We start from the raw sequence: 26988 nt of genomic DNA on the forward strand, positions 1-26988 counted from the left end.
GTTTAGCCCGGACTGGGAGGGTCATTTGTCAAAACTTCAGACAGTGATAGATTCTCTAAGGAAGGCGGGGTTGACTGCCAACCCAAAAAAATGCTCGGTGGGACTAGAGGAAGCTCGCTATTTGGGGTATGTGATTGGACGCGGAGTCATTAGGCCCCAAGTGAATAAAGTTGAAGCAATCCGGAATTGGCCCAGGCCTCGTACGTCCAAACAAGTACGGTCATTTTTGGGCCTGATTGGGTACTACATGAGGTTCATTCCCCATTTTACCACCTTGGCAGCCCCGTTAACCGGCCTCTTGAAGGGTAGAAAGTCGGTGATGGTTCGCTGGGGGGAGCAGGAGGAGGAGGCGTTCTCCCGTTTGAAGTCGGCCCTATGTGAGTCCCCGCTTCTGGTGACGCCCGACTTCAAGCGGGAGTTTGTAGTTCAAACAGATGCCTCGGGAGTAGGACTAGGGGCTGTGCTTTCCCAGGAGCTCAACGGGGAAGAGCACCCCGTGGTTTTTCTAAGCCGCAAGCTTACCCCAGCAGAAACCCGGTATAGCATTGTGGAGAGAGAGTGCCTCGCCATCAAGTGGGCACTCGAGTCTCTCAGATATTACCTTCTGGGGAGAAGGTTCCCCCAGAGGATGAGTCGGGCTAAGGAGGGGAGCGCTAGGGTTACCAGGTGGTTCTTGTCCCTCCAGAACTTTCAGTTCACTGTTGAGCACAGGGCCGGCCGCTTACAGGGGAACGCAGATGCCCTGTCCCGGGTACACTGCTGTGCATGTGTTCACCCCCTCAGGCTTGAACAGTATGTTCAAGCCCTCAGGGGTGAACAAAGGGGGGGGGGGGGGGGTATGTAGGAGAGTCCCTGGAATAATAATGGACGGACGATACGTGCCACCAGAGGTCCTGGCCTCAGTGGAGTAAGAACCGGATCATTGCGGTTACAGCAGCGAATGCTGCTGGCGCAGAGTGTCCGGGCCGGTTCTTACTAGGATCAGGTAAAGAGCTGGGGGGGTGCCTGTTCCCCACGGCCAGCCCAGGTTTTTGGTGGAGCTGGGCCTTTAAAGAACCCAGCCTGCTGATGATGGGGGTGGGGTGTGTCTTGCTGTGCTGGAGATTTCCACAGACAGTCAGTGCTGGTGAAGGAGAGTCTGGGCGCAGCACACATTGAAGGATAGCCCTGGGACCTGTGGTGCTACGAGCCGAAGGGGCTCTGGCCTGAGGGAGACAAAGGCAGGTAGCTTACAAGCCTGCAGAACTGTTGTGGTCTGTCCAAAACAAGGTGACTCAAACCTGCTGTTTATTTTCTATGGAAGGACTTTTGTTTTATGCACTATGTGGATATGCACCTGTGTGGTCTCCACATTGCCTGTTATGCCTTTGGTGTAAATAAAGTCACGGTGTATCACAAAGACTGTCTGTGATTGCCTCAATACTGCCGCCGCTACCGTAGCCTACCACGAGCACATCCCCACACCTCATAGAATTTGTGCGTACAGCCTGTGGCCCTTTCACAGAGCTTATACAATTTGACCCCATACCAGGCGCGCTTGCTTGGGATGTATTGTTTGAAACTAAGGCGCCCGGTAAAATGTATAAGGGACTCGTCTATGCAGATGTTTTGCTCAGGGGTATACAAATCTGCAAATTTGGTGTTAAAGTGGTCTAAGAAGGCCCTGAAAGCTGGGTGGCCTCTGGGACGAGAGGTGCTGTTGTCACTAAAGTGCAGGAAATGCAGGATGATCTTGAATCGTGTCCTGGACATGGCAGCAGAGAACATGGGCATGTGATGAATTGGGTTCGTGGACCAATATGACCCCAATTCATGCTTTTTTGTCAGGCCCATGTTGAGGAGAATGCCCAGAAAAGTTTTAAATTCGGAAACTTGGACGGGTTTCCACCAGAAAGACTGGGCATAAAAGCTTCCCGGGTTGGCGGCTATAAATTGAGTGGCATACCGGTTTGTTTCTGCCACGACTAAGTCCAACAGCTCAGCAGTCAAGAACAGCTCAAAAAAAAAAACAGTGCCGATCCGATCTGAGCTGTCTCAACCTGAACTCCAGACTGGGTGGTGAAAGGGGGAACTACTGGTGCGGCTGAAGTTGGGGGCTGCCAATCAGGGTTTGCCAGCACCTCAGGGACTCTAGGGGCTCTACAGGCCTGTCTGTGCAGTGGCTGCGACGGGGGAACTAATGCACGTGCCACTGTACCAGCTTCAACTGCCCTTCTGGTGCTCGCCACTTCACCATGTTCTACGGCAGTGCTGGTACTAGGTCCAGGATGGGCTGCGCTGCTGGTGTATGCCTCACCACGTAATCAGACAGCACCAGCCCCACTCTGCTGCCCTTGAAGCGGATCCTGCGCAACCTGTCGTCTAGCAACACGGGGCTGGGTACGCCTGGTGGTATCCGGGACCTCAACCTCATCATCCGAACTTTGGGTCAGACTGCCACTGCTTTCTACAGGTTCGTATTCTGACCCGCTGGATTCGTCAGATGAGGGTTCCCAAAACACTTTTTTCCTTTTCACTAGTGATTGACAGGGGTGATCAAGGGGTTAATTGGGGTGATCTGGGGCTAAGTGTAGTGTTTGGTGTACTCACAGTGATGTGTGCTCCTCTGCTGGGACCAACCGACAAAAAGGACCAGCAGAGGAGCACAGAAGCCATTTAACACCTTATATTTATAAATATATGGTGTTAAATGGCTTCTGATTAAATTTTTTAAAAGTCACCAGCCTGCCAGCACAGATCATTGGCTGGCAGGCTGGTGACGAATTCTGATGTAACAATTCCCGGCCCGCACTGCGCACACTACTACCACACAGATCGTGCCCCCTTCAACAATTTTTGGCACACAGTGCTCTAAAAAAATAACTGCACCCAAACACTAATAGTATAATGTCCTCCAAAAATAATTGTGCTAAGCTGATACTATGCCAGGGTGCCCCCCAAAGTAACAGTGCTCCCCATAATCTCACCAATAGAAATAATTCTCTGCCAGAGCACACTTGGTAGTAATAATGCCTCTATAGTGCCCATACTAATAATCATGTTCCTCATAGCCCCCAATAGTAGTAAAGCTCTGCATAATACCCCCTAGTAGTAATAATTATCCCTATAATATGACAGTACATTAAATACCCCTGCTTAGTGCCCGCAGTTGAGCTAATGCCAATTGCCTCCCTGCTCCCCGTCCCAGCCCGCCCCTGGTTGACTCCCTTAGGAAGGCTGGACTGACCGCTAACCCAAACAAATGTGCAATAGGGTTAGAGGAGACTACCTGGGCAATGTCATTGGACGCGGAGTCATCAAACCCCAAGTAAATAAAATGGAGGCGATTCGGAATTGGCCCGACCTGTCACCACTAGGCAACTAAAGTAGTTCCTGGGAATGGTGGGCTATTAGGTTCGTTCCCCACTTTGCCACTTTAGCGGCTATGTTGACAGGGCTCCCGAAGGGGCGGAAGTCTGTGATGGTCCGCTGGAATGACCAGGCGAAAGAGGCTTTTTCCGCATTGAAGTCGGTCCTGTGCGGGTCACCGGTTTTGGTGACGCCCAACTTCAAGAGGGAGTTTGTGGTCTAGACCAATGCCTCTGAAGTAGGCTTCGAAGCTGTACTCTCTCAGGAAATCAATGGGGAGGAACATCCCGTTGTTTTCCTGAGCCTCAAACTTACCCCGGCCGAGACTAGGTACAGTATAGTGGAGAGTGCCTGGCCAAGCCTAAGAGATAAATGCTCTGGTTACCAGATGGTTCTTGTCGTTACAGAACTTCAAGTTCTCAGTTGAACACAGGACAGGCCGTTTACAGGGTAATGTGGATGCCCTGTCCCGTTTACATCAGGGTTGAACAAAGGGGGCGGTATGTAGGAAGGCGCAAGGGTTTGTCGTTGACGGAAGGTATGTGTCACCGAGGTTCCTGGCCTCGGGGAAGTAAGAGCCGGTATTTTCAAGTGTCAGCGGCAGCTAGTGCTGGTTGATACGTTGCAATTTTAGCATGGCTGTAAGCTGCTATTACTGGGAGTAGACAAAGTGCAGGGTGGATGGCTGCTCCCCACACATCTTATAGGATAAAGTAGCAAGTCTGTTTGTGCCTAATAGTTCATCATTAATAGACAGTACAGTGAAAGTAGCTGACCTTGTGACCATCCTTTTTATCATTTTGTTTCATAAACCTTGGTGCCATCTCTCTCTCGTACAGGGAAAAAGCAGTGGCTGCTACTGGAAATCAAGGAATAGAGTCAGCCATGGATTGGTAAGAAGAATTATCTCAATACACTATATAGTCATAATCTACCCATTGCTGGAATATCATTGTGTTTCTTTCCAGGCTGATGGAACACGAAGATGATCCTGACATAGATGAGCTAGTTGTGCCAGACACCAAAGATGATGCAAGCGGACAGGATTCGCAAACAATGGGATCAGGTTTAGAAGAAATGGATGCAAGTTCAGGTCAGAAGTACCCACATTTGCCCTATTGTATCACCCCTTATAAGCGCTGTTCTTCCTTAAAAATTTTGGACCATGCTGCACGTGATATTTTTTTTTTTCCCCTTCTATACTCAACCAATTGCTCCCCTTTCAAATTAAGTTAATTTTAACCCCTCAGTGACCACCGATATGTCTTATGAGGATATTGACTAAAAGGCCTTAGATTGGGCACCCCCCGTGTTATGGCCTTCAGCTTGTTCCATCCTGCACCTCTCTAGCACAGCCCTCTGTGCAATACAGTGCAATGTATTTAGAAGAAATCTAAAGATTGCCTATTATAGTCCCCTTGTGGGACTGTTAAATGGTTTAACCCTTTCGCTACCGGTAATTAAAGGCTTTAGATGCCGTGATCAAGTGAGATCACAGCATCTAAATGCGCAAAAACCCGGAAGCTTGCGCTTCCTACTGATGCCCAGTGCAGCCAATGTGGACTTTGGTAGTTGCTCTGAACACTGTAAGCCTCACTGATGAGGCTTAGTGTTCATGCTGCAATTCTTATTTTGTCCACCAGATGGCAGGCCAGGATAAGAAATGAACAATCTGCAGTCCAAAACTCATTTTAAAAATCCTTGATAGCACAAAATTAAAAAACAGAATTTATAGGCTTATAGATGAGCTTTAAAATCATCACAAAAAATGTAAAAAAAAAAAAGAAGTTAAATGAAGGTGATGGATCAGTTCTGCAAATGAAACGCAGTGGGAACAAAACCCATAAAACGGTGGAGAAATTATTATTTTTTCTTTCCAATTCCACCCTATTTGTAATTTTTTTACCGTTTCCCACTACATTTTATGCCATAATTAATGGTGGAATTAGACAGTACAACTTGTCCCGCAAAAAATAAGCCCTCATACAGCTATGTGAATGGAAATATAAAAAGTTTTGGCTCAAGGAAGATGGGGAAGAAAAATGGGAAAAAAAAACCTCTGGTAGTTAAAGGGTTAAAAAAGCATTTTAAAACATTTTTTAAATTAAAAAAAAAATACAAAAAGTGCCTTTTTTTCCATTAGAAAGAGAAAAAAACCACACCAAACACAAGAAGGGGGGGAGGAAGGTATCTGGCCTAGAAGCTAGGGGGAGGAAAAGGTCACCACCTAATGAATCCTAACCCTAACCCTGACTGCTAACCGAATGAATGGACCTCAGTGGTAGGACCGTTCATTAACTGACTATCCCGTAATGCCCTGAGGTAGTGATAGGGCCCAAAGACGACCCGTCTCTTAAGCTGAAGGAACAGGGGTCTTGACTCAGACCAGATACCATAAGGCAGATGAAACAACACAAAACAAATACAAAGGAATGAGACACTTAACTCATGAAGTAGAAGAAGAGCAGGCACACCAGAGGAGACAACACACAACAGCTCTTCCACTTGCAAATGAAGCTATACACTGCAAGGAGTGGAGGGAGTAGCCAGACTTAAATAGTAATGACCACTATGCTGCACCTGACTAGAGGTGTGGTCATTACCATCAACAACAAAGTGAAATTAAAAGAGGCTGTCAGATGACATCACGTGCAGACAGCATCTCCGACCTTCTAACACCTAGTCTGGGAGTGGCCATGACCTAAAATCTCCACATATTTGTTATTGCTGCGTCCATAACAACCCACACTAGCAATTATCATGTAATTTATCCCGTACAAGGAAAGAACAAATTGCTAGAATTGCTGCTTTTCGCTTATTAGTCACAAAAAAAAACCGGAATAAAAAGCAAACAATAAATGTTATATACCAGAAAATGATACCAATGAAAACTACAAGTTGTCCTGCAAAAATCAAGTCCTTGCCTAGCTCCAAAGAAAGAAAAAGAAAAAAGTTATGGCTCTTATGATGCAGCGATGCAATAAATATTTTCTTCTTAAAAAAAAGGTTTTTATTGTGCAAAAGTAGTCAAACGTAAAAGAAAAAGTGATGTATTTGGTATTGCTGTATTCGGCAAGTTATGTTATTTATGTCAGAAAATGAATGCGCCAAAATTTATAACGTAAAAACTCAGTAGCGGTATTGCTGTTTTTTCCCTCCCCTTCCCAGAAAGAGTTAATAAAACTTAATCAGTTTGGGCACTTTCACACTAGCGTTATTCTTTTCCAGTGTCCTAGGGGCTCAATACCGGAAAAGAACTGATCAGTTTTATCCCCATGCATTCTGAATGGAGAGCAATCCGACCAGGATGTCTTCAGTTCAGTCTTTTTGCCTTTTCAGGAGGGAGATAATACCGCAGCAGTGCTGCAGTTTTATCTCCGTCCAAAATTCTGGAACACTTGCCGGCATTTTTTCCCATTGACATGCATTAATCCTGAGTGTTCTTGCAAAACTGGTCTGTTTTTGCGGTCTGCGCATGCTCATACTGTGCAAAATGTGAAAAAAAATAAATGCCGGATGCTTTTTTCCCGGATGACACCGGAGAGACGGATCCGGCATTTCAATGCATTTGTTAGACGGATCAGAATCCTGATCCGTCTGACAAATGCCTTCAGTTTGCATACGTTTTGACCGATCCGGCAGGCAGTTCCGATGGTATCCCCTTTTTAAATAACTTTGACAACACCTTCTAACATTAATCCTGTATAACACGGGCTGATTGAGCAAGCGACTGTCAGGAGGGAAACGTTCTCTCTCGGTAATCCCCTGCTAGCTAGCGGAGGAGACCACTGCTATTGCATGTAGATATCTCCCCTGCAGCATTGGGAGGAGCGATCTCTATGCCATCGCTCTTCCCCATGCTGTCTAATAATGACTTTTAAGTGTGCTTAGAATTCACAATTGCCTGATGAACAATCGGCGGCAGTATTACACTGCAAGATCATCGCTAATGAGCATTTATATGAACGCTAGTAAGCGATGATCTGCCAAATAATCAGCAGGTGTAATACAGCCTTCAACCAACACTTTAGGTTCACTCTTTCAAAAGGAACTGATTTTTATTTGATAATTTTACATTTAATGTGTCTCTTTGGTGTTTAATGCTTTTGTTTCCATTATTGTAAAGGAAGAGCACCTTTAACAGAGGAGGAAAAACTTAAACAAACAAAAAGGTAAGTTCTATGAAAGCACAGGGTCTACAAACTTTGCAGCTGTAGGGCTTCTATCTGACAACTAGTGGACATGGAAGGAAAACAGAAGAGTTGTCCTTGGTATTTTCTATAACTTTCAACCTTCAGTAGAAAAAGCTGAAATGTTCTAGTCAGCAATACGAGGTAAAGCAGCTTATCACTTTTTATACAGTCCTGCAATATAGTTCTCCAAAGTATATATTATTTTTTTTTGCTACATTATCACATTTGTCATAGGGTGCATTACAAAACTATTACATATCTGTTAAACTGGACAAAATAGAATATTTTTTTAATTGGAATAATCCTTTTTCCTTATTAATTCAAATAAAAGAGAAGTATCCAGTCAGCGGGGAGTCTGACTGCTAAGGCTGCCACTGATCACGAGAACACAGTCCTGTGTTCATCCTTTGAAATAGGGCAGCAATCGCGCATGTCTGCTGCTGCTCCATTCATCTCTATGGGATTGCCGGAGATTGCTGGGTACAGCGCTTGGCTGTCTCCAACAGTCCCACAGTAATTAACAATATGACAGCAGACACGTGCAATTGCCACTCTTTTGGGAGCTTATATGACACCTGATGCTGGGAGTGAATCTTTATGGTTATTTCTCAACAGGATGATGGAACTGATAGCACAAAAGCAGCAAGAGCGTGAAGAGCGAGAAAAACGGGAGAGAATTGAGCAGGAGAAACAGAGGCGGAAGCAAGGACAAGAGTTATCTGTAATCAGACAGAAGTTGCAAGAGCAAGAAATGCAGAAAGCAGCAGAAGAAAGGAGAAGGGAGAAGCAGGAAGAACGATTGGCAAGGTGAAATAACAAATTGCAAAAATTGAGACAAACCTTATATTAACCCCTTTCTGTACATGTACAGCGCTGGGCGGCAGACACCCAGTGCTAATGTATGCTATTTACAATATCGCTGATTGCATACACTTAACCTCTCAGATCCTTTGGTTAAACTTCACCACAGCATCTGGGAGCGCAAAAACTTGGAAGTGTGTGCTCCGGGCATGCATTGCAGGGATCGGGGGAGCCGGATAATGTGTGCAGAAGCCTTGGTCCTTTTGAATGAACCGAGACTGAGGCCTGTGGCAGGGCTCCTTAGAAACCTCAAATTGGTGCAAAGTAGAACTGGCTTAGTTGCCCATAGCAACCAATCCACGATTCCACCTTTCATTTATCACAGCACCTTTAGAAAATGAAAGGTGGAATCTTATTGGTTGTTATGGGCAACTAAGCCAGTTCTACGTACCATCAGTTTGTTAAATCTCCCCCATAATGTAATGATTGTTTGTTAAAGTTCCCTAGGCAAACTATAAAAAGTGTAAAAAAAAATAATAATATTTTTTTAAAAATAAATTTAAAACATCTAAAAATTAAAATAACCCCCCTTCTCCAAAGTAAAAATAAACTATTTAACATCATGGGAATTGCTGTGTGCAAAATGCCCGTACTATTAAAATATAAATATATTTTTCTCGTTAAAGGGAGTCTGTCACCACATTTGAGCATATTAGACTGATCAAATAGCGTTATATGTGCCACCGAGAACTTAAAAACTGTACCACTGCGGCTGCGCAGTCAAATTTGTAGTGGGCGCAGTGGAAAAGGAGAGAGGAGGAGAGTAAACGGGCGGGCAGAGGCACACGGAGGGTGGGGTTATGAGCCGTTGAGGAGGTGCTGCCTGGGGCTCGGATGATTGAGACGCCGCCCTGGGCACTTGAGAGGGCGCATTTACAGAATCTTAAAAGTTCATTTTTGGCTGAAAGAAAACTCCATTAGATACAACAAAGGTACAGTTTTTAAGTTCTCGGTGGCACATATAACGCTATTTGATCAGTCTAATATGCTCAAATGTGGTGACAGACTCCCTTTAATGGCATTGGGGGACACAGTACCATGGGTATATGCCCAGCTACCACTAGGAGGCACTAGACATCAGAAAGGTTGGCTACACCCAGGTGGGCTGTACCCTCTCCACAGCACTAGGTTATTCAGTTTTAGTCTAGTGTCCATAGGAGGCAGACATGACCTGCTCTTTTGCCGCAGGTCTTGCTGATTTTTTATTGTTTTATTTTTATTCTTTTTTTCTCTGTTCTGCGGGTCTCGGCCTGCTACAGGATGGGGCTTCATCATGGATTTCCACTTTAGTTTCCTCCCTGGGGCCGCGTTCTCAGGTACCATCGCCAGTCACCCAGTCCCCCATTACTGTATCCGCAGTGGCATGACTGGCCATCTGCCGATGGGGTGACCCTGCGGCGCACGAAGATGTCTGACGGTGAGTATCTTCCCCCGTCCCTGTCCTGCCCCAAGGCTTTGGGATCCCCAGGTTAGTTCCCTCTGCGGCCTGGGGGTGGTTTACCGTAGCCAGGGTTCTGGGTGCCTTCTACCCCCTGTTTCCCGGGGGCAGGGCCCTCCTGGCTCCCTCCCTGGCCCTTCCAGCTACTTTAGTCCCCGGCTTTTGTCGGGACTAGGCCGTGTTTTCTCCCGGCCTGTCCAAGGGCCCCGGCTGCTTCCTTTGCCTCGTGTCTCCCCTCCCCGGTCGTCGCTCCTCTCACCTCCTCACCTATTTTTTGTTGTCCGGAGGGCCCCCGGTCTGCCGCGATAAGCCCCGCCCACCTGCCGCAATAAGCCCCGGCTGCCTCATAAATCGAGGCCCCGGCTTCTGGGCCTGTTAGTTCGCTCTCGTCCTGCCCCCTCCTTGGTTTTCCAGGCTTCCTCGTTGGTCCCTCCCGGCTTCTAGGAGGGGCTACTCTCTCTTCCTATCCTGGGCAGGCTTTTCTGTTGGGGGGGCGGAGCCTCTTTCCTCTTCCTGGAAGAGGAAGATGCCTCCATCTTGTTATCATCTCTCCTGCAACCTCCCTGGTCCCCTCTGCAGCTGCTGCAGTGCCTCTTCGGGAAACAGCACCTGGGGTCTGGTCGCTGCCCGATTGCCTGCCCAAACTTGCGGCCACCTCTGCCCTCCCAGGGACCCTTCCGCAGATGGGGCACACTCTAGTAGGTCCCGCAGACGACCTCGGGTTGTCACATCTATCCTAGGGGTCTGAGGCTGGTGACAAATCCTTCCCTGCCATTCCATCCACTGCCTCGAGGGACACCTCTGCTCCGATTCTCTCTCGGTAACAGAGCATCAGGCGGTCTTCCACCATACAGATTCTCTCTGGGTAGTTAAATACTACTGTCCACTGAGGAACCTCTCCTCTTCAGGGTTGGTATCCCCTCTAGCGGACTTTCGGGTGACACTCCCCCGGCTGCACACTGGTAAGTCAGCCCGCCAGGTGTTTAGCATGCAGGCACATCTACGCGGTGTCCCAGGTAGGTACGCCTTCCCCTTCACAGGGGGTACTTGTACCCCTGCCAAATGCTGTACCCAGCACTGTCTGTACCAGGGGCTATATTCTACACACCCTCCTAGTTGGAGAGTGTTCCCGCCAGGCGCTGTAGCCAAGTCGGCTATTCTGGTGCTAGCGTGCGTCACGCAAACATATATACAGAGGGAACTCTGTAGGCTTTACAGTACACTAGGGCTGCACGATATGGCAATTTTGTGCAATTGCGATTAGGGCCCTAAAAATTGCGATAACGATATGCAATGCGATATTTTAAGGGAATTGTGCTAGAGGTCTATTTGCTTGGATTTTCAAGGCAAAAGCACACAGAAATTATTGATAATGCTGAAATGTAGACTAGTTATGCTTAACTCAAGAACTGAAATGCAGTGTTTTTCAAAATAAAACATCTTTTACTAAATTAAATAACATATTTGCATTACTGCAAAAGTACAAAATACAAAACTTGCCATTTTCTTAATAGCACTGCACACAATAGATAAATAAAATAGAATAAATAGAAGAACATTTGTTCATTAAAATAACGACTTGCCTCCAGCCCCTTCTCCCTCCCCGCACTGTAACTGATGTATTGCCGGACGCGCTGTGCAGCATAGCGGCCGGCGATACATCCGTGTCAACCACGTAAAAAGTCAACCATCGCTTTTTAAGACGCACTGATATTTTCCCCTCACTTTTTGGGGGGCAAAAAGTTTGTCTTATAAAGCAAAAAAATATGGCAATACAATTGCAGCATTTTTGGGTCTGCCAATTGGCGATTGCGATATGGCGATTTTTTGCAATTGCTTTGGCGATATATTGTGCAGGCCTACAGTACACTATGCAGCCGTATTCTCCCCCTCCAGGCGAATATAGAGGCCATCTTCAATTGCCGTAGCTCTTGCACCTATCTGTTCTAGTGTGCACCAAGCAGTTACATTGCTCTCTTCATTGGTAGAGTACCTGTACCGTCTCCAGATGCTGTAATCTTTACACCTGTCCGGTCCTATGGTGCTCCATCTCCAGGGGCTGTAGCCTTTGCTCTTGTTATAGGTACACCATGCAGCCACGTTGCTCACTTCAGGTAGAGTACTTATACCGTCTCCAGATGCTGTAGTCAGTACTCCTGTCTGGTTCTCTGGTGCTCCATCTCCAGAGGCTGTAGCCATTACTAATGCCTGGGTCTAGTGTGCACCAAGCAGCCCCATTGCTTCCTTTATAGGTAGAGTACTTGTACCGTCTCCAGATGCTGTAGCCAGTACTCCTGTCTGGTTCTCTGGTGCTCCATCTCCACAGGCTGTAACCATTGCTTATGCCTGGGTCTAGTGTGCGCCATTCTGCCCCATTGCTCCCTTCATAGGTAGAGTACCTGTACCATCCCCAGATGCTGTAGTCAGTACACCTATCTGGTTCTCGGGTGCTCCATCTCCAGAGGCTGTGTAGTGTGCACCAAGCTGCCACATTGCTCCCTTTAGAGGTAGAGTACCTGTACTATCTCCAGATTTGCTGTAGCCATTACTCCTCTCTGATGCTATTGTGCACCATGCAGCCCTATTTCTCCCTTACCAGGCGAGCTATAAGGGCCATCTAATGCGGTAGCCATTGCACCTCTCTGGTTCTAGTGTGCACCATGCAGGCATCGCTCCCCTCTTAAATTGAGTTCCGTTACCATCTCCTGATGCTGGACCCTTTACACCTGTCTGGTTTTAAGTCTGCACTACACAGCCGTATTCTCCCCTATTGGTAGAGTACCTGTACGGCCTTCATATACTGTAGCATTTCCAATGCTGTAGCTATGTTCCACACTTATTATAATGAGCTCCATGCAGCCACATTACTCCTATTAAAGGCGGAGTATTTGCAGTATCTCCAGGAGCAATGCCCTATTGGTACAATCTGCGGCTCATACGGCTACTGGGCGTACCCTCCCTTCCCTGGCTCTGTTCTGTGATAGGCAATCATGTGTCCCCCATTCACGTGGAGTGATGTTTCCATCTCCTGATGCTGTATTCTTCACTCTTTTCTGCTTCTAGCATACATGGCATACCTGGTATCCATATGTCTCCCCCCTTCCTGGGCGGAGTAGAGTTGCTTTGTTGGTTTCATTATATTGCTGGCCTGTTCAGATCTGACTCCAGGTGCAGTTCCTCCTGAACCAGGCCTTCTAGTCTTCTCCTTGTCACTGTACTAGGAATGATTTTTTTTCTCATTGACTGACGCACTATTTAACAAGACTTCCCAGTCCTGTTATACACCAGACAACTGCTCTCCCCCTGTGGACAGGTTGTTGGCTGGCATGCTAGGATTGTTCTTTGTCAACCCTGTAAAGTACTTCTGCATGCTGCACAGCCGCGTTACCCTATTTCATGATGAGTACTCATGTTTTTATTGCTGACTGTAGACTCCCCCGGCTTCCCCTGCCGACGTCTGCATCCTTTTCTGACATATGGATGTTTGGCGATTCTTTTACCAAAAACTGGCTGATGTACTTGCCCCTTCTAGGACAGTGTTACACAGTTTGCTAGTCACTACACTTGGAATGGTTGGTCACCCTTGGCCAATGTTGTTTACTTGATTTTCTGGCTATTGTTGTCCTTAGGTGGTCCGGTTCTGTGGACCCTTCTTGGGCCCCTGAATGGGTAATCCTGCTCGGAGTCCCTGATTCCACTCATTCTTAGACCATCTAGCTGGCCTCTCCCTTCTGGGGAAGCTTCCCATGACATTCTGACCGCACAAGTTCGGTATGAAAGCTGCTTCTTTGGGCCCGGTTTGGTCCTTTTCCCTCCTGGTTCCTCATAGGCTTGTTGCCCTCTTGATACTCTAACATCTCTTTCCATTCCCAGTTGTTTAGTGCTATGGTTTGTAGTTTACATTGTATTGGTCACTTTTGGGATGGAGTCTTTCCTCTTTTGGAGATCTTTTTCTCCTTAGGCAGTTTGGAGTCCTCTTCTACTCCAATATCTCTGTCCAGTGGTCTCAGCTTGTCTTTCCAAGTCCTGCGACTGGTTCCTTTTTTCCCTGGGACTTTAGGTGGCCAGGGATATCTCTAGTCTTACATTTCACAACGATATTATGTCTTTCAGTGGCTTGTTCACACGGATCAACTTGCAGGATGACAGGCCAAACTGGATGGACAAATGTTTTTTTTCGGCCTTATGTACTATGTTCCTCACTTCCTCTATTGGGGAAGCAGGTCTTTACGTTCCCTTCTCCTGACCTTTACCCCGGGGGTTGACAGTTTTTTCTGTGGCAGGAAGGGGTTCCCTCCTTCTCATAGGTGTCCCCCCCCCCCCCCTTCCTTGCTGTGAAAGGAGGCTCGCTCCCTTCCCTTGTGAATCTTGTTATGATTTCTCTCAAGCGTTTAGCCTCCAGTGCTTCAACTTGCGTCCTTCCATATGCAGAGCGCTAGGTCATTACCAACAGACGTTGCTGTGCTTCTCTCCTGTTTCCTCAAGGGGAGCCCTGGTTCTTCTAGATCCTTCCTCGGTCTCCAGTGCACTCTTGGTCAACTCTTGGTTCTCGCGCTGGATGTCTAGCCCTGCTCCTTATCCTCTAGCGCTTTATTTTTCCCACCTTGGGTGGAGTTGGCTAGGGCTTCTCCTGATCCTGTTGGGTCACGTGGGTTTTCTGCACCTGTGCACCCTTCTTTATGCATGAGATTTCTATCCCACCCTCGAGGACTGCTTTGGGACGTCCCATGGTACTGTGTCCCCAATGCCATTAACGAGAAAATTGGATTTTTGTACTTACCGTAAAATCCATTTCTCGTTCAATGCATTGGGGGACACAGATCCCACCCTGTTTTTACTTCTCTCCCTATCACCGGGCTACTGTTCTCTTTTCTTTTCCCGGTCTAGGACATGTTGGTTCTTTGCCTTTGTTTCTCTCTCCTACTGCTTTTGGTACAAATAACCTAGTGCTGTGGAGAGGGTATAGCCCACCTAGGCGGAGCCAACCTTTTTGATGTCTAGTGCCTCCTAGTGGTAGCTGGGCATTAACCCATGGTACTGTGTCCCCCAATGCATTAAACAAGAAACGGATTTTACGGTAAGTACAAAAATCCAATTATCCCATGCAGCAAACGGCGAAACAGAAAAAAGGTCAAAATGGCTTCACCTATGAAAATATGAATAAAAAGTGATTTAAAAAAAAGCCATGCACACCCCAAAATGTTATCAATGAAAATAGAGCATATGGCAATTAAAAGAAAAAACTATTTTTTTTTTCAAGTTTATTTTTTTTTTTTTTTTTTTTTACAAATGTGGTATTGCAATAATCGTACTGACCTGGAGATTAACAGTAGCAGGTCAGTTACTGCATAGGAAATGCCGAAAAAGCAAAAACCCATAAAACTGTTAAGTTCTGCACTACACTACTTTCACCGTTTATTGCTCGGTCATGCAACTTACCACCCAAATGAATTTTACCTCCTTTTCTTCTCACTAATAGAGCTTTCATTTTGTGGTATTTCATTGCTGCTGACATTTTTACTTTTTTTGTTATTAATCAAAATTTAATGATTTTTTTGCAAAAAAAAATGATTTTTCACTTTCAGCTGTAAAATTTTGCAAAAAAACCCGACATCCATATATAAATTTTTCGCTAAATTTATTGTTCTACATGTCTTTGATAAAAAAAAAAATGTTTGGGCAAAAAAAAAAAAATGGTTTGGGTAAAAGTTATAGCGTTTACAAATTATGGTACAAAAATGTGAATTTCCGCTTTTTGAAGCAGCTCTAACTTTCTGAGCACCTGTCATGTTTCCTGAGGTTCTACAATGCCCAGACAGTAGAAAACCCCCACAAATGACCCCATTTCAGAAAGTAGACACCCTAAGGTATTCGCTGATGGGCATAGTGAGTTCATAGAACTTTTTATTTTTTGTCACAAGTTAGCGGAAAATTATGATTTTTTTTTTTTCTTACAAAGTCTCATATTCCACTAATTTGTGACAAAAAATAAAAACTTCCATGAACTCACTATGCCCATCACAAAATACCTTGGGGTGTCTTCTTTCCAAAATGGGGTCACTTGTGGCGTAGTTATACTGCCCTGGCATTCTAGGGGCCCAGATGTGTGAGAAGAAGTTTGCAATCAAAATCTGTAAAAAATGATCGGTGAAATCCGAAAGGTGCACTTTGGAATGTGGGTCCCTTTGCCCACCTAGGCTGCAAAAAAGTGTCACACATCTGGTATCGCCGTACTCAGGAGAAGTTGGGGAATGTGTTTTGGGGTGTCATTTTACATATACCCATGCTGGGTGAGAGAAATATCTTGGCAAAAGACAACTTTTCCAATTTTTTTATACAAAGTTGGCATTTGACCAAGATATTTATCTCACCCAGCATGGGTATATGTAAAATGACACCCCAAAACACATTCCCCAACTTCTCCTGAGTACGGCGATACCAGATGTGTGACACTTTTTTGCAGCCTAGATGTGCAAAGGTGCCCAAATTCCTTTTAGGAGGGCATTTTTAGACATTTGGAGCCCAGACTTCTTCTTACGCTTTAGGGCCCCTAAAAAGCCAGGGCAGTATAAATACACCACATGTGACCCCACTTTGGAAAGAAGACACCCCAAGGTATTCAATGAGGGGCCTGGCGAGTTCATAGAATTTTTTTTTTTTTGGGCATAAGTTTTTTTCTCACAAAGTCTCACTTTCCGCTAACTTGGGACAAAAATTTAAATCTTTCATGGACTCAATATGCCCCTCAGCGAATACCTTGGGGTGTCTTCTTTCCAAAATGGGGTCATTTGTGGGGTGTTTGTACTGCCCTGGCATTTGAGGGTCTCCGCAATCATTACATGTATGGGCAGCATTAGGAGTTTCTGCTATTCTCCTTATATTGAGCATACAGGTAATGAGATTTTTTTTTTCCGTTCAGCCTCTGGACTGAATGAAGAAATCTGTGCCGTTCATTTTTTTTCTTTCGCATCGATCAATGTGGATGAAAAAATCTCTGCCCAAAAAAAAAAAGGAGGGGAAAGGCGTCTGCCAGGACATAGGAGCTCCGCCCAACATCCATACCCACTTAGCTCGTATGCCCTGGCCAACCAGATTTCTCCATTCACATCAATCGATGTGGATGAATAAATCATTGCCGGGATTTTTTATATTTTTTTATATACAAAGTGTTTGCCAAGGCATAGGAACGCCGCCTCCTCCTCAGCTCGTATGCCTTGGCAAACGTATCTTTTACTGCAGAGTAGAAATCTTGTCTTGCAGCGCCGCATACACCGACTTGCGTGTAATCTGACAGCAGCACAATGCTTCTGTCAGAATGCACATCAGTGCTGCAGCTGGTCGATCAGTTGGTCCACCTGGAATGTAAAAAAAAAAGAGAAAAAACCAGGCCGCAACGCAATAATTTTGATTAACGTTGGAACAGAACATATAAACTTTAACTTTTTGAACTAAACATTAACCTTTTTGCTTACTGGTGTTTTTTTTTTTTTTTTTTTTTTTTTTTTTACCTTTATAGAACACAAACCTCTCCTTCCCCATGGGTCAATGTGCAAAGCGCAAATCGCCCAAAGATGTGGCGAAGTGCGTTATGCACTTTGTCCCAGGTGAAAGGAGAGGTTTGCAGCAGCTGTATGTGAATGGGCCCTAATAGCCCTGTGTGCCTGTCCTGGTGAGATGTGATCCCTATGCTAGGTGTTCCTGTGTGTGGTACTTCCGGAAACACTCCCCTAAGCATAGGGCAGGGTGGTCAGGACAGGCAGGACATAAATAGCGGGTGTCACGCCTTATTCCACTCCTGCTACAGACACAACATCATTTTCGGGGTAACGGTTGGGTTGAGGTATCGGCAACGACATTGGGGAAATGTCGCTTGTGTAGACGGCTAACTACACTGGTGGATGGGGCCACGGAACCTCCTGGGTACAGGAGGTTCTTGATGATCTCTTCCTGAAATTTGAGGAAGGATCCAGTTCTCCCAGCCTTACTGTAGAGAACAAAACTATTATACAGAGCCAATTGAATCAAATATACAGACACCTTCTTATACCAGCGTCTTGTTCTGCGGGAAACTACGGAGACAACATCTGGTCATTGAAGTCCACCCCTCCCATGTGAAGGTTATAGTCGTGGACTGAGAGGGGCTTTTCAATGACACGGGTTGCTCGCTCAATTTGTATTGTCGTGTCTGCGTGAATGGAGGAGAGCATGTAAACGTCACGCTTGTCTCTCCATTTCACCGCAAGCAGTTCTTCGTTACATAATGCAGCCCTCTGCCCCCTTGCAAGACGGGTGGTAACGAGCCGTTGGGGGAAGCCCGCCTAGTTCGCGCAGTGCCACAGGCGCCAATCTGTTCTAGAAACAAATGCCTAAAGAGGGCCACACTTGTGTAGAAATTGTCCACATAAAGATGGTACCCCTTGCCGAATAAGGGTGACACCACCAAGTCCCAGACTGTCTTCCCACTGCTCCCCAGGTAGTCAGGGCAACCGACCGGCTCCAGGGTCTGATCTTTTCCCTCATAGACACGAAATTTGTGGGTATAGCCTGTGGCCCTTTCATAGAGCTTATACAATTTGACCCCATACCGGGCGCGCTTGCTTGGGATGTATTGTTTGAAGCCAAGGCGCCCGGTAAAATGTATTAGGGACTCGTCTATGCAGATGTTTTGCTCTGGGGTATACAAATCTGCAAATTTCTGGTTGAAATGGTCTATGAGGGGCCGAATTTTGTGGAGCCGGTCAAAAGCTGGGTGGCCTCTGGGGCGGGAGGTGGTGTTGTCGCTAAAGTGCAGGAAACGCAGGATGGTCTCAAATCGTGTCCTGGACATAGCAGCAGAGAACATGGGCATGTGATGAATTGGGTTTGTTGACCAATATGACCGCAATTCATGCTTTTTAGTTAGACCCATGTTGAGGAGAAGGCCCAGAAAAGTTTTAATTTCGGAAACTTGGACTGGTTTCCACCGGAAAGGCTGGGCATAAAAGCTTCCCGGGTTGGCGGTTATAAATTGTGTGGCATACCGATTTGTTTCGGCCACGACTAAGTCCACGAGCTCCGCAGTCAAGAACAGCTCAAAAAATCCAAGGGCCGAACCGATCTGAGCTGTCTCAACCCAAACTCCAGACTGGGCGGTGAAAGGGGGAACTACAGGTGTGGCTGAAGTTGGGGACTACCAATCAGGGTTTTCCAGCACCTCAGGGATTCTAGGGGTTCTACGGGCCCGTTTTTGTGGTGGCTGCGACGGGGTCACTACTGCTCGTGCCACTGTACCAGCTTCAACTGCCCTTCTGGTGCTCACCACTTCACCAGGTTGTACGGCAGTGCTGGTACTAGGTCCAGGAAGGGCTGCGCTGCTGGTGTATGCCTCACCGCGTAATCCGACAGCACCAGCCCCACTCTGCTGCTCTTGAAGCGGATCCTGCGCAACCTGTGGTCTAGCGACACGGGGCCGGGTACGCCTGGTGCTATCAGGGACCTCAGCCTCCTCGTCCGAACTTTGGGTCAGAGAGCCACTGCTTTCTACAGGTTCGTATTCTGACCCGCTAGATTCATCAGATGAGGGTTCCCATTCCTCATCCGACTGGGTGAGAAGCCTGTAGGCCTCTTCAGAAGAATACCCCCTGTTTGACATTTGGGCAACTAAATTTAGGGGTATTCCCTGAGACTACCCAAGAAAAAAAGCAAGCCTGTCTTATAAATGGGAGGCTTTTTATCGCCATAGCGCGTGTAAAGTGAATGTGCAGTGATCAAAAAAAATATATTTTTTGTGACTGTGGTGGGGCGGGCGTGGGTGAACGCACGTGTGGGCGACCGATCAGGCCTGATCGGGCAAACACTGCGTTTTGGGTGAAGGGCGAACTAAAGTGACACTAATACTATTATAGATCTGACCGTGATCAGTTTTGATCACTTCCAGATACTATAAAAGTACAAATGCTGATTAGCGATACGCTAATCAGCGAATAAGGGACTGCGGTGTGGTGGGCTGGGCGCTAACTGATCCCTAAACTACCTAACCAAGGGGCCTAAACTATCCTAAAACCTAACAGTCAATACCAGTGAAAAAAAAGTGACAGTTTACACTGATCACTTTTTTCCTTTCACTAGTGATTGACAGGGACGATCAAAGGGGTGATCAAAGGGTTAATTGGGGTGCAGGGGGTGATCTGGGGCTAGTGTGTGGTGTTTGGTGTACTCACTGTGAAGCCTGCTCCTCTGCTGGATCCAACCGACGAAAAGGACCAGCAGAGGAGCAGGGCAGCCATATAACAGATCATATTTACTAATATGATCTGCTATGTGGCTTCTGATTGGATTTTTTAAAAATCACCAACCTGCCAGCCGCGATCATTGGCTGGCAGGTTGCTGACGAAATACTGCTTTAACTTTTGCCGGCCCGCGATGCGCATGCGCGGGCCGGCTCTGACCGAAATCTCGCGTCTCGCGAGATGACGCACAGATGCGTCCAGGAGGAGTAAATCAACCACCTTCCGGACGCATCCGTGCGTTAGGCGGTCCGGAGGTGGTTAATCAAATATAAGAATCAGTGACAATAAAATTAATTCATGATATGCAACCTTTTAAGAAGGCCAGAATAACCTATATGACATACAATATATTTTAAATTACTTTGATTTCCTGATTTCCCTCAGCCGACAGATGTCTCAGATTAAACTCAAGTCAGATACAATCATTATCCATCTATATATATAATTAACCATATATTCATAGAACTGTACTCCGTTCCTTGGAGATGATACCGTGATATAAGAATAATTTTCAACAGTATGTATAAATCTCCCTGGATTGGAAAAAAAGTCAGAATGATACTGCAGTTACAGACTAGCCTTATTCCAAACCAGATTCTACGCCCAAAATATGATTAATTGAAAATATATATATTATTTTCATTCTCCGATAAAATATAGGAAAGTTTATACTATACCAGTGTACCGGCTAGCAGACATCAGTTTCAAGATGCGGGACTATAGACTGGTCTGGTCCTATTTGTTCCTGGACGGTTGTGTCCTTCCTTGAATAGATTGAGGAATGGAATGGTGTTCTCACGGAATGGGTGGATCCCCCAGAATGACTGGATAGGTGGTCCTAGTTTATCGGATGGGTCTGATGATGTCCTCATGTAGGTGTATCAGATGGCCTCTCCTCTGTCAGCTCATGCCACCTTTTTATCCTATTCAAAAATTGGATTGGTCTGGTTTGATTATTTACTAGTGAGCTTACAAATGTTAATTCCCCCAACTATTTCGTAATACATGTCTTAATTTGTTACTCTACCACTAGATGGCACTAGGGCTCTATGTAAAAAGTTTTGACAATTATAGCTATTTTCTATATTTTCCTTTTTAATTTGAAGAAAAAGTAATCTTTAACTGGGATTTTAGACAGAACTTCTAGAATAATATACTGTAAATATAAAGGTTTATCCAGGATTAGACCGCTATTCTGAAGGACTTTTAGGTACACAACTCCTAGACATGACTAAACACCTTTCCTAGTTATTGTGATAAAACAGGATTCAAGTGATACTTTGCCCTTTGATGAAGACATTGTTTGCTTATGGGCATCTGTATTTACAATCCCCCTTCCCGAGATCCTTTGAGAAACAGATAAATAACTTCACACTAGTATCACTCTCTGACATAGCACTCTGAAACTACATTGGAATTTCCACCTCAATTCTAACACTAAATGAATATCCCATTATCAAATTTCTAGTTATATAAAACACCCAATTTTAGAACATATCATATAAAAAAAACAAATCCATTTATATGAGAATTAATATAAACATTACTACTAGTCCAGCAATGATACTTTATTAAACAAAAGGATAACTAAGATTTAATGAGAAGAAAAATAATAATAACTAACCTATGTAATTACCCAGGTGGGCCCACAGTTGGCTGGGCGAGCTAAATAGGGGGTAGGGGAAGGTGTCCCTAAAACTACTGCCCTGCTCTTCACCTCTGCCCAGGGACGTCCCCTGGTGGTGGGGACTCCCTGTCCTCGAGCCTAGCCTCACCTCCTGTCTAACCCTGGAATGGTGACAGGTGGTGAATAACTAGTATCAGAGTGGCCCACCAATGGATAACTAACAAATGCACAAAAAGAACAAAAAAAGGTGCCCACTGTATACAGCCCTTGTGGCCGCTTGCCAGGAGGTACAGGGTACACCAAGTATATTAAAATTCACACGCGGACAGACAAACGCATACTGATAGGAAAAGATAATGAACCAAAACCCCGACGCGTTTCACCCAACCAGTGGGATCATCAGGGGGTAATAAGGGGTGGGTACATATAATGATATTCAAATACGGAGCCCAAATATGTAAAATAGGCCCCGTTAGATGCGTAATAAAAAATAGCGTTTAATAATATTACGTAATATGATCAGACCCAACCTTAATATGAAGGTAAATAGATAAGTCAGTGCCGGATGGCGGGGTACATACAGTCACTTGGAAATACACCGGATGGTTCAGGATGATATAATGGACACCCGCTAGAAACGGGCCTCTATGAAGGAAAGAAGAGACATATGTTATGTGCATTTATTGCACTCACTGTGAACGGTGTGTCCAGTTATTAACAAATACCTTGGTCACAACGGGCAACTTATCACAGTACAATGAACTGCACAAGTTGGCCACAAAAAGGGCATCAGGAAAAGTCACCCCCTGCCTCACACAGGTCCTATTAGCTTAAATGCAGCTGTAAGACAGAAAAGAACAGATATCGCCATGCGAGTGAGCCAATCTCGGGATACGACCCCAAGTAAAAGAAAATGGCAAAAAGATAAAGTCCACCAACCTGAGGAAAAGTTAATGCCAACATCTAGCGACCTTAAGAGATATGGCTCCCACAGTGGAGGATTATTAACCGCATAGAACCTAGTGTATAGTGAGAGTATTGGATATTACTCAGACTTTTGGACCAGATATGTAGAATAAAAAGAGAGAAGTGCCAAAGGCTGTACTCACATGTAGTAACCATCCAGCTAGGGTCAGTCTGATACAGGGTCTGATAATCCTAGTACTAACGGTCCCCCCCACTTTAAATAGCCCTCCTTCCATTTAGGCACAGATTAGGAGCAGCCGTTTAGGAGCTGCCTCCTGAATCACCAACCGGCCGTCAGCGTGCATTTGCGTTCCAACGTGGAACGCACGCCGGGACGGGTACTTCCGGGTTGAAGCCAGGGCGGATATCCGGTCGGTGGAGCGCATCACTTTCCCCTATGAGCCGCACATCCTGCGCTCAGTACATGGGAGAGGAGGCGCCTAGGTGTATGGTAGGGGTGTCTGCGGTAAAACTCCTTAGGATCACAGTGGATCCAGTATTTAACCCATTATGGGGCGGAAGATGCCCCTCCATAGACATAAAAATAAAGCTAATGGAGGGATTTAAATACAAATATAGGAGGGAGAAGAAGGGAATGGAAGGGGGAGGGGGGGGGGAAACTTGTTAGTAAATACAAGTGTTAAACAAGAAAATAGAATAATTAAAGTTCTCAGATGTGTGTAGCCATTACCCAATAACGGGATGGCATAGTCATATATATGGACAGATATAGGGTCCATGCATCAATGATAATACATTCGGGTACTTTACGCACCCAGGCTGAGTTACGTAACATTAAATTTAAAACTGATGGCCAAACATGCTAAAGGGACCCCCAGACAGGGAACCCCACAACGCTGGGCCAGAGGGCCAACTACAGGCAGACAGGATAACTGTTTATAAAAGTCAATGAGTCTTCACTGGAGTAGTCACCATCCTACTCCTCTAAAACGTGGTATACCCAGAGGTCAATACCTCAGGGTCAAGAGAAATTGTTCTAATGATTCTTCATTCTTCAGTGAGGCTGGGAGGTTACAGGAGAGACTACTGGCTAGGGGGTACCCCAGCAGAGTGCTGCAGGATTCGTTTCAACATGCAGCAACAAAAGCCCGGACTGAACTGCTGGTACCTAGACGTAGAGCAGTGGATGGCCCTCAACCGGCACGCATCATTGCCGATTCTGATATCGCCAATCGCGAAATTAGGCAGGTACTCGGAAAATACTGGCCTATACTGCATTTGGACTCTGATCTCTCGGACATTGTCACTAAACACCCTGCGGTCTCCTATAGACGTGGAAAGAGTCTTAAGGACCGCCTGGTACGCAGCCACTATTCACCACCCATTAAGAGTGGCACATGGTTAGACCACAAACCCGTGGGGGTTTTTAAATGTGGTAGATGCAAGGCTTGTCAATTTGTGTCTACCGCGAAGACAATCACTTGCTCTGCCACGGGTCATACCTACCAGGTTCGTGACTTTACTAATTGTGTATCAAAAGGAATAGTTTACTTGTGCCAATGTCCATGCCCAAAGGACTATGTGGGGAAGACCATACGGGAGTTCAGGAGAAGAATTCTGGAGCATATCAATGACGTGATTAAAAAGGAGCCAACACCCGTGGCTACCCATGTTAATGAGTGCCACGGGGGTGACCCCTCAGCTCTTCTCTTCACTGTCCTTGAATTAGTGCCTCCCTCCCCACGGGGCGGTGACTGGGATAGGCGAATCTTGCAAAAAGAAAGCGAGTGGATCCATAGGTTTCGATTACACTCCCCCCCCATGGCCTAAATGAGCGACTCACGTTTTCGTGCTTTTTATGAATTTCATATTGCAGTGGCTCCCTCCTCGTGTTCACCCATTTTTCTCCATGAGACTCATTGACTTTTATAAACAGTTATCCTGTCTGCCTGTAGTTGGCCCTCTGGCCCAGCGTTGTGGGGTTCCCTGTCTGGGGGTCCCTTTAGCATGTTTGGCCATCAGTTTTAAATTTAATGTTCCGTAACTCAGCCTGGGTGCGTAAAGTACACAAATGTATTATCATTGATGCATTAAAATCCCTATATCTGTCCATATATATGACTATGCCATCTTGTTATTGGGTAATGGCTACACACATCTGAGAACTTTAATTATTCTACTTTCTTATTTAACACTTGTATTTACTAACAAGTTTCCCCCCCCCCCCCTCCCCCTTCCATTCCCTTCTTCTCCCTCCTATATTTGTATTTAAATCCCTCCATTAGCTTTATTTTTATGTCTATGGAGGGGCATCTTCCGCCCCATAATGGGTTAAATACTGGATCCACTGTGATCCTAAGGTGTTTTACCGCAGACACCCCTACCATACACCTAGGCGCCTCCTCTCCCATGTACTGAGCGCAGGATGTGCGGCTCATAGGGGAAAGTGATGCGCTCCACCAACCGGATATCCGCCCTGGCTTCAACCCGGAAGTACCCGTCCCGGCGTGCGTTCCACGCTGGAACGCAAATGCACGCTGACGGCCGGTTGGTGATTCAGGAGGCAGCTCCTAAACGGCTGCTCCTAATCTGTGCCTAAATGGAAGGAGGGCTATTTAAAGTGGGGGGGGACCGTTAGTACTAGGATTATCAGACCCTGTATCAGACTGACCCTAGCTGGATGGTTACTACATGTGAGTACAGCCTTTGGCACTTCTCTCTTTTTATTCTACATATCTGGTCCAAAAGTCTGAGTAATATCCAATACTCTCACTATACACTAGGTCCTATGCGGTTAATAATCCTCCACTGTGGGAGCCATATCTCTTAAGGTCGCTAGATGTTGGCATTAACTTTTCCTCAGGTTGGTGGACTTTATCTTTTTGCCATTTAATTTTACTTGGGGTCGTATCCCGAGATTGGCTCACTCGCATGACGATATCTGTTCTTTTCTGTCTTACAGCTGCATTTAAGCTAATAGGACCTGTGTGAGGCAGGGGGTGACTTTTCCTGATGCCCTTTTTGTGGCCAACTTGTGCAGTTCATTGTACTGTGATAAGTTGCCCGTTGTGACCAAGGTATTTGTTAATAACTGGACACACCGTTCACAGTGAGTGCAATAAATGCACATACATATGTCTCTTCTTTCCTTCACAGAGGCCCGTCTCTAGCGGGTGTCCATTATATCATCCTGAACCATCCGGTGTATTTCCAAGTGACTGTATGTACCCCGCCATCCGGCACTGACTTATCTATTTACCTTCATATTAAGGTTGGGTCTGATCATATTACGTAATATTATTAAACGCTATTTTTTTATTACGCATCTAACGGGGCCTATTTTACATATTTGGGCTCCGTATTTGAATATCATTATATGTACCCACCCCTTATTACCCCCTGATGATCCCACTGGTTGGGTGAAACGCGTCGGGGTTTTGGTTCATTATCTTTTCCTATCAGTATGCGTTTGTCTGTCCGCGTGTGAATTTTAATATACTTGGTGTACCCTGTACCTCCTGGCAGTAGTTTTAGGGACACCTTCCCCTACCCCCTATTTAGCTCACCCAGCCAACTGTGGGCCCACCTGGGTAATTACATAGGTTAGTTATTATTTTTCTTCTCATTAAATCTTAGTTATCCTTTTGTTTAATAGGGTATCATTGCTGGACTAGTAGTATTACGTTAGGATTACCCTACTAATATCTATTGTTATAATTCCAGCTGGACTTATATTAATATAAACATTAGAATGAATACATACAAAAAAAAAATAAAAAATATGGAAGAGACCACTGTGGTACTCAGCAGAAGTGGCCAAAATCAATAAAAACAAAAAGATAGCATTTAGTAATTATAAAAAACAAACAAACAAAAAAACGAGGATGACAGGCAAATTTAAAGGATTAGGCAGAGAGAGGCCAAGCAAGTTATAAGAACTTCTAAAGCACAGGCAGAAGAGAAATTAGCACAGTCAGTGAAAAAAGGCGATAAGGCATTCTTCAGATACATACATGAAAAAAGGAAACTAAAATAAGCAATTACCAAATTAAAAACAAAATAAGGAAGGTATATGGAAGAAGATAAAGAACTAGCTGACTGCCTCAATGAATACTTCTGTTCAGTTTTTACAAAGGAAAAGGACCTCAGTTAGGAAGGAAGACTAATGACTCTTTTGATACATATGTCTTTACAGAGGAAAAGGGTTCTAAGTCAGCTGTCTAAAATTAATACAAATAAGTCACAGGGGCCTAATGGGATACACTCAAAGCTATTAAAAAGAGCTTAGTGGTGAACTAGCAAAACCATTAACAGATTTATTTAACC

The 26988-nt window shown here is 45.5% G+C and overlaps 1 protein-coding gene across 1 annotated transcript in view; it reads left to right on the plus strand.

The window, feature by feature from the left end:
* UBXN1 (UBX domain protein 1) overlaps window positions 1-26988 on the plus strand; it is a 239545-nt gene that overhangs the window by 72300 nt on the left and 140257 nt on the right. Inside the window, exons 3-6 of the mRNA XM_044270967.1 lie at window positions 4188-4241; window positions 4317-4441; window positions 7475-7520; window positions 8157-8348. Coding sequence (XP_044126902.1) covers window positions 4188-4241; window positions 4317-4441; window positions 7475-7520; window positions 8157-8348 — 417 coding nt within the window. The remainder of the gene's footprint in view (window positions 1-4187; window positions 4242-4316; window positions 4442-7474; window positions 7521-8156; window positions 8349-26988) is intronic.

This window comes from Bufo gargarizans, chromosome 10 (assembly GCF_014858855.1).
Source record: "Bufo gargarizans isolate SCDJY-AF-19 chromosome 10, ASM1485885v1, whole genome shotgun sequence".
NCBI classification, from domain to species: Eukaryota; Metazoa; Chordata; class Amphibia; order Anura; family Bufonidae; genus Bufo; species Bufo gargarizans.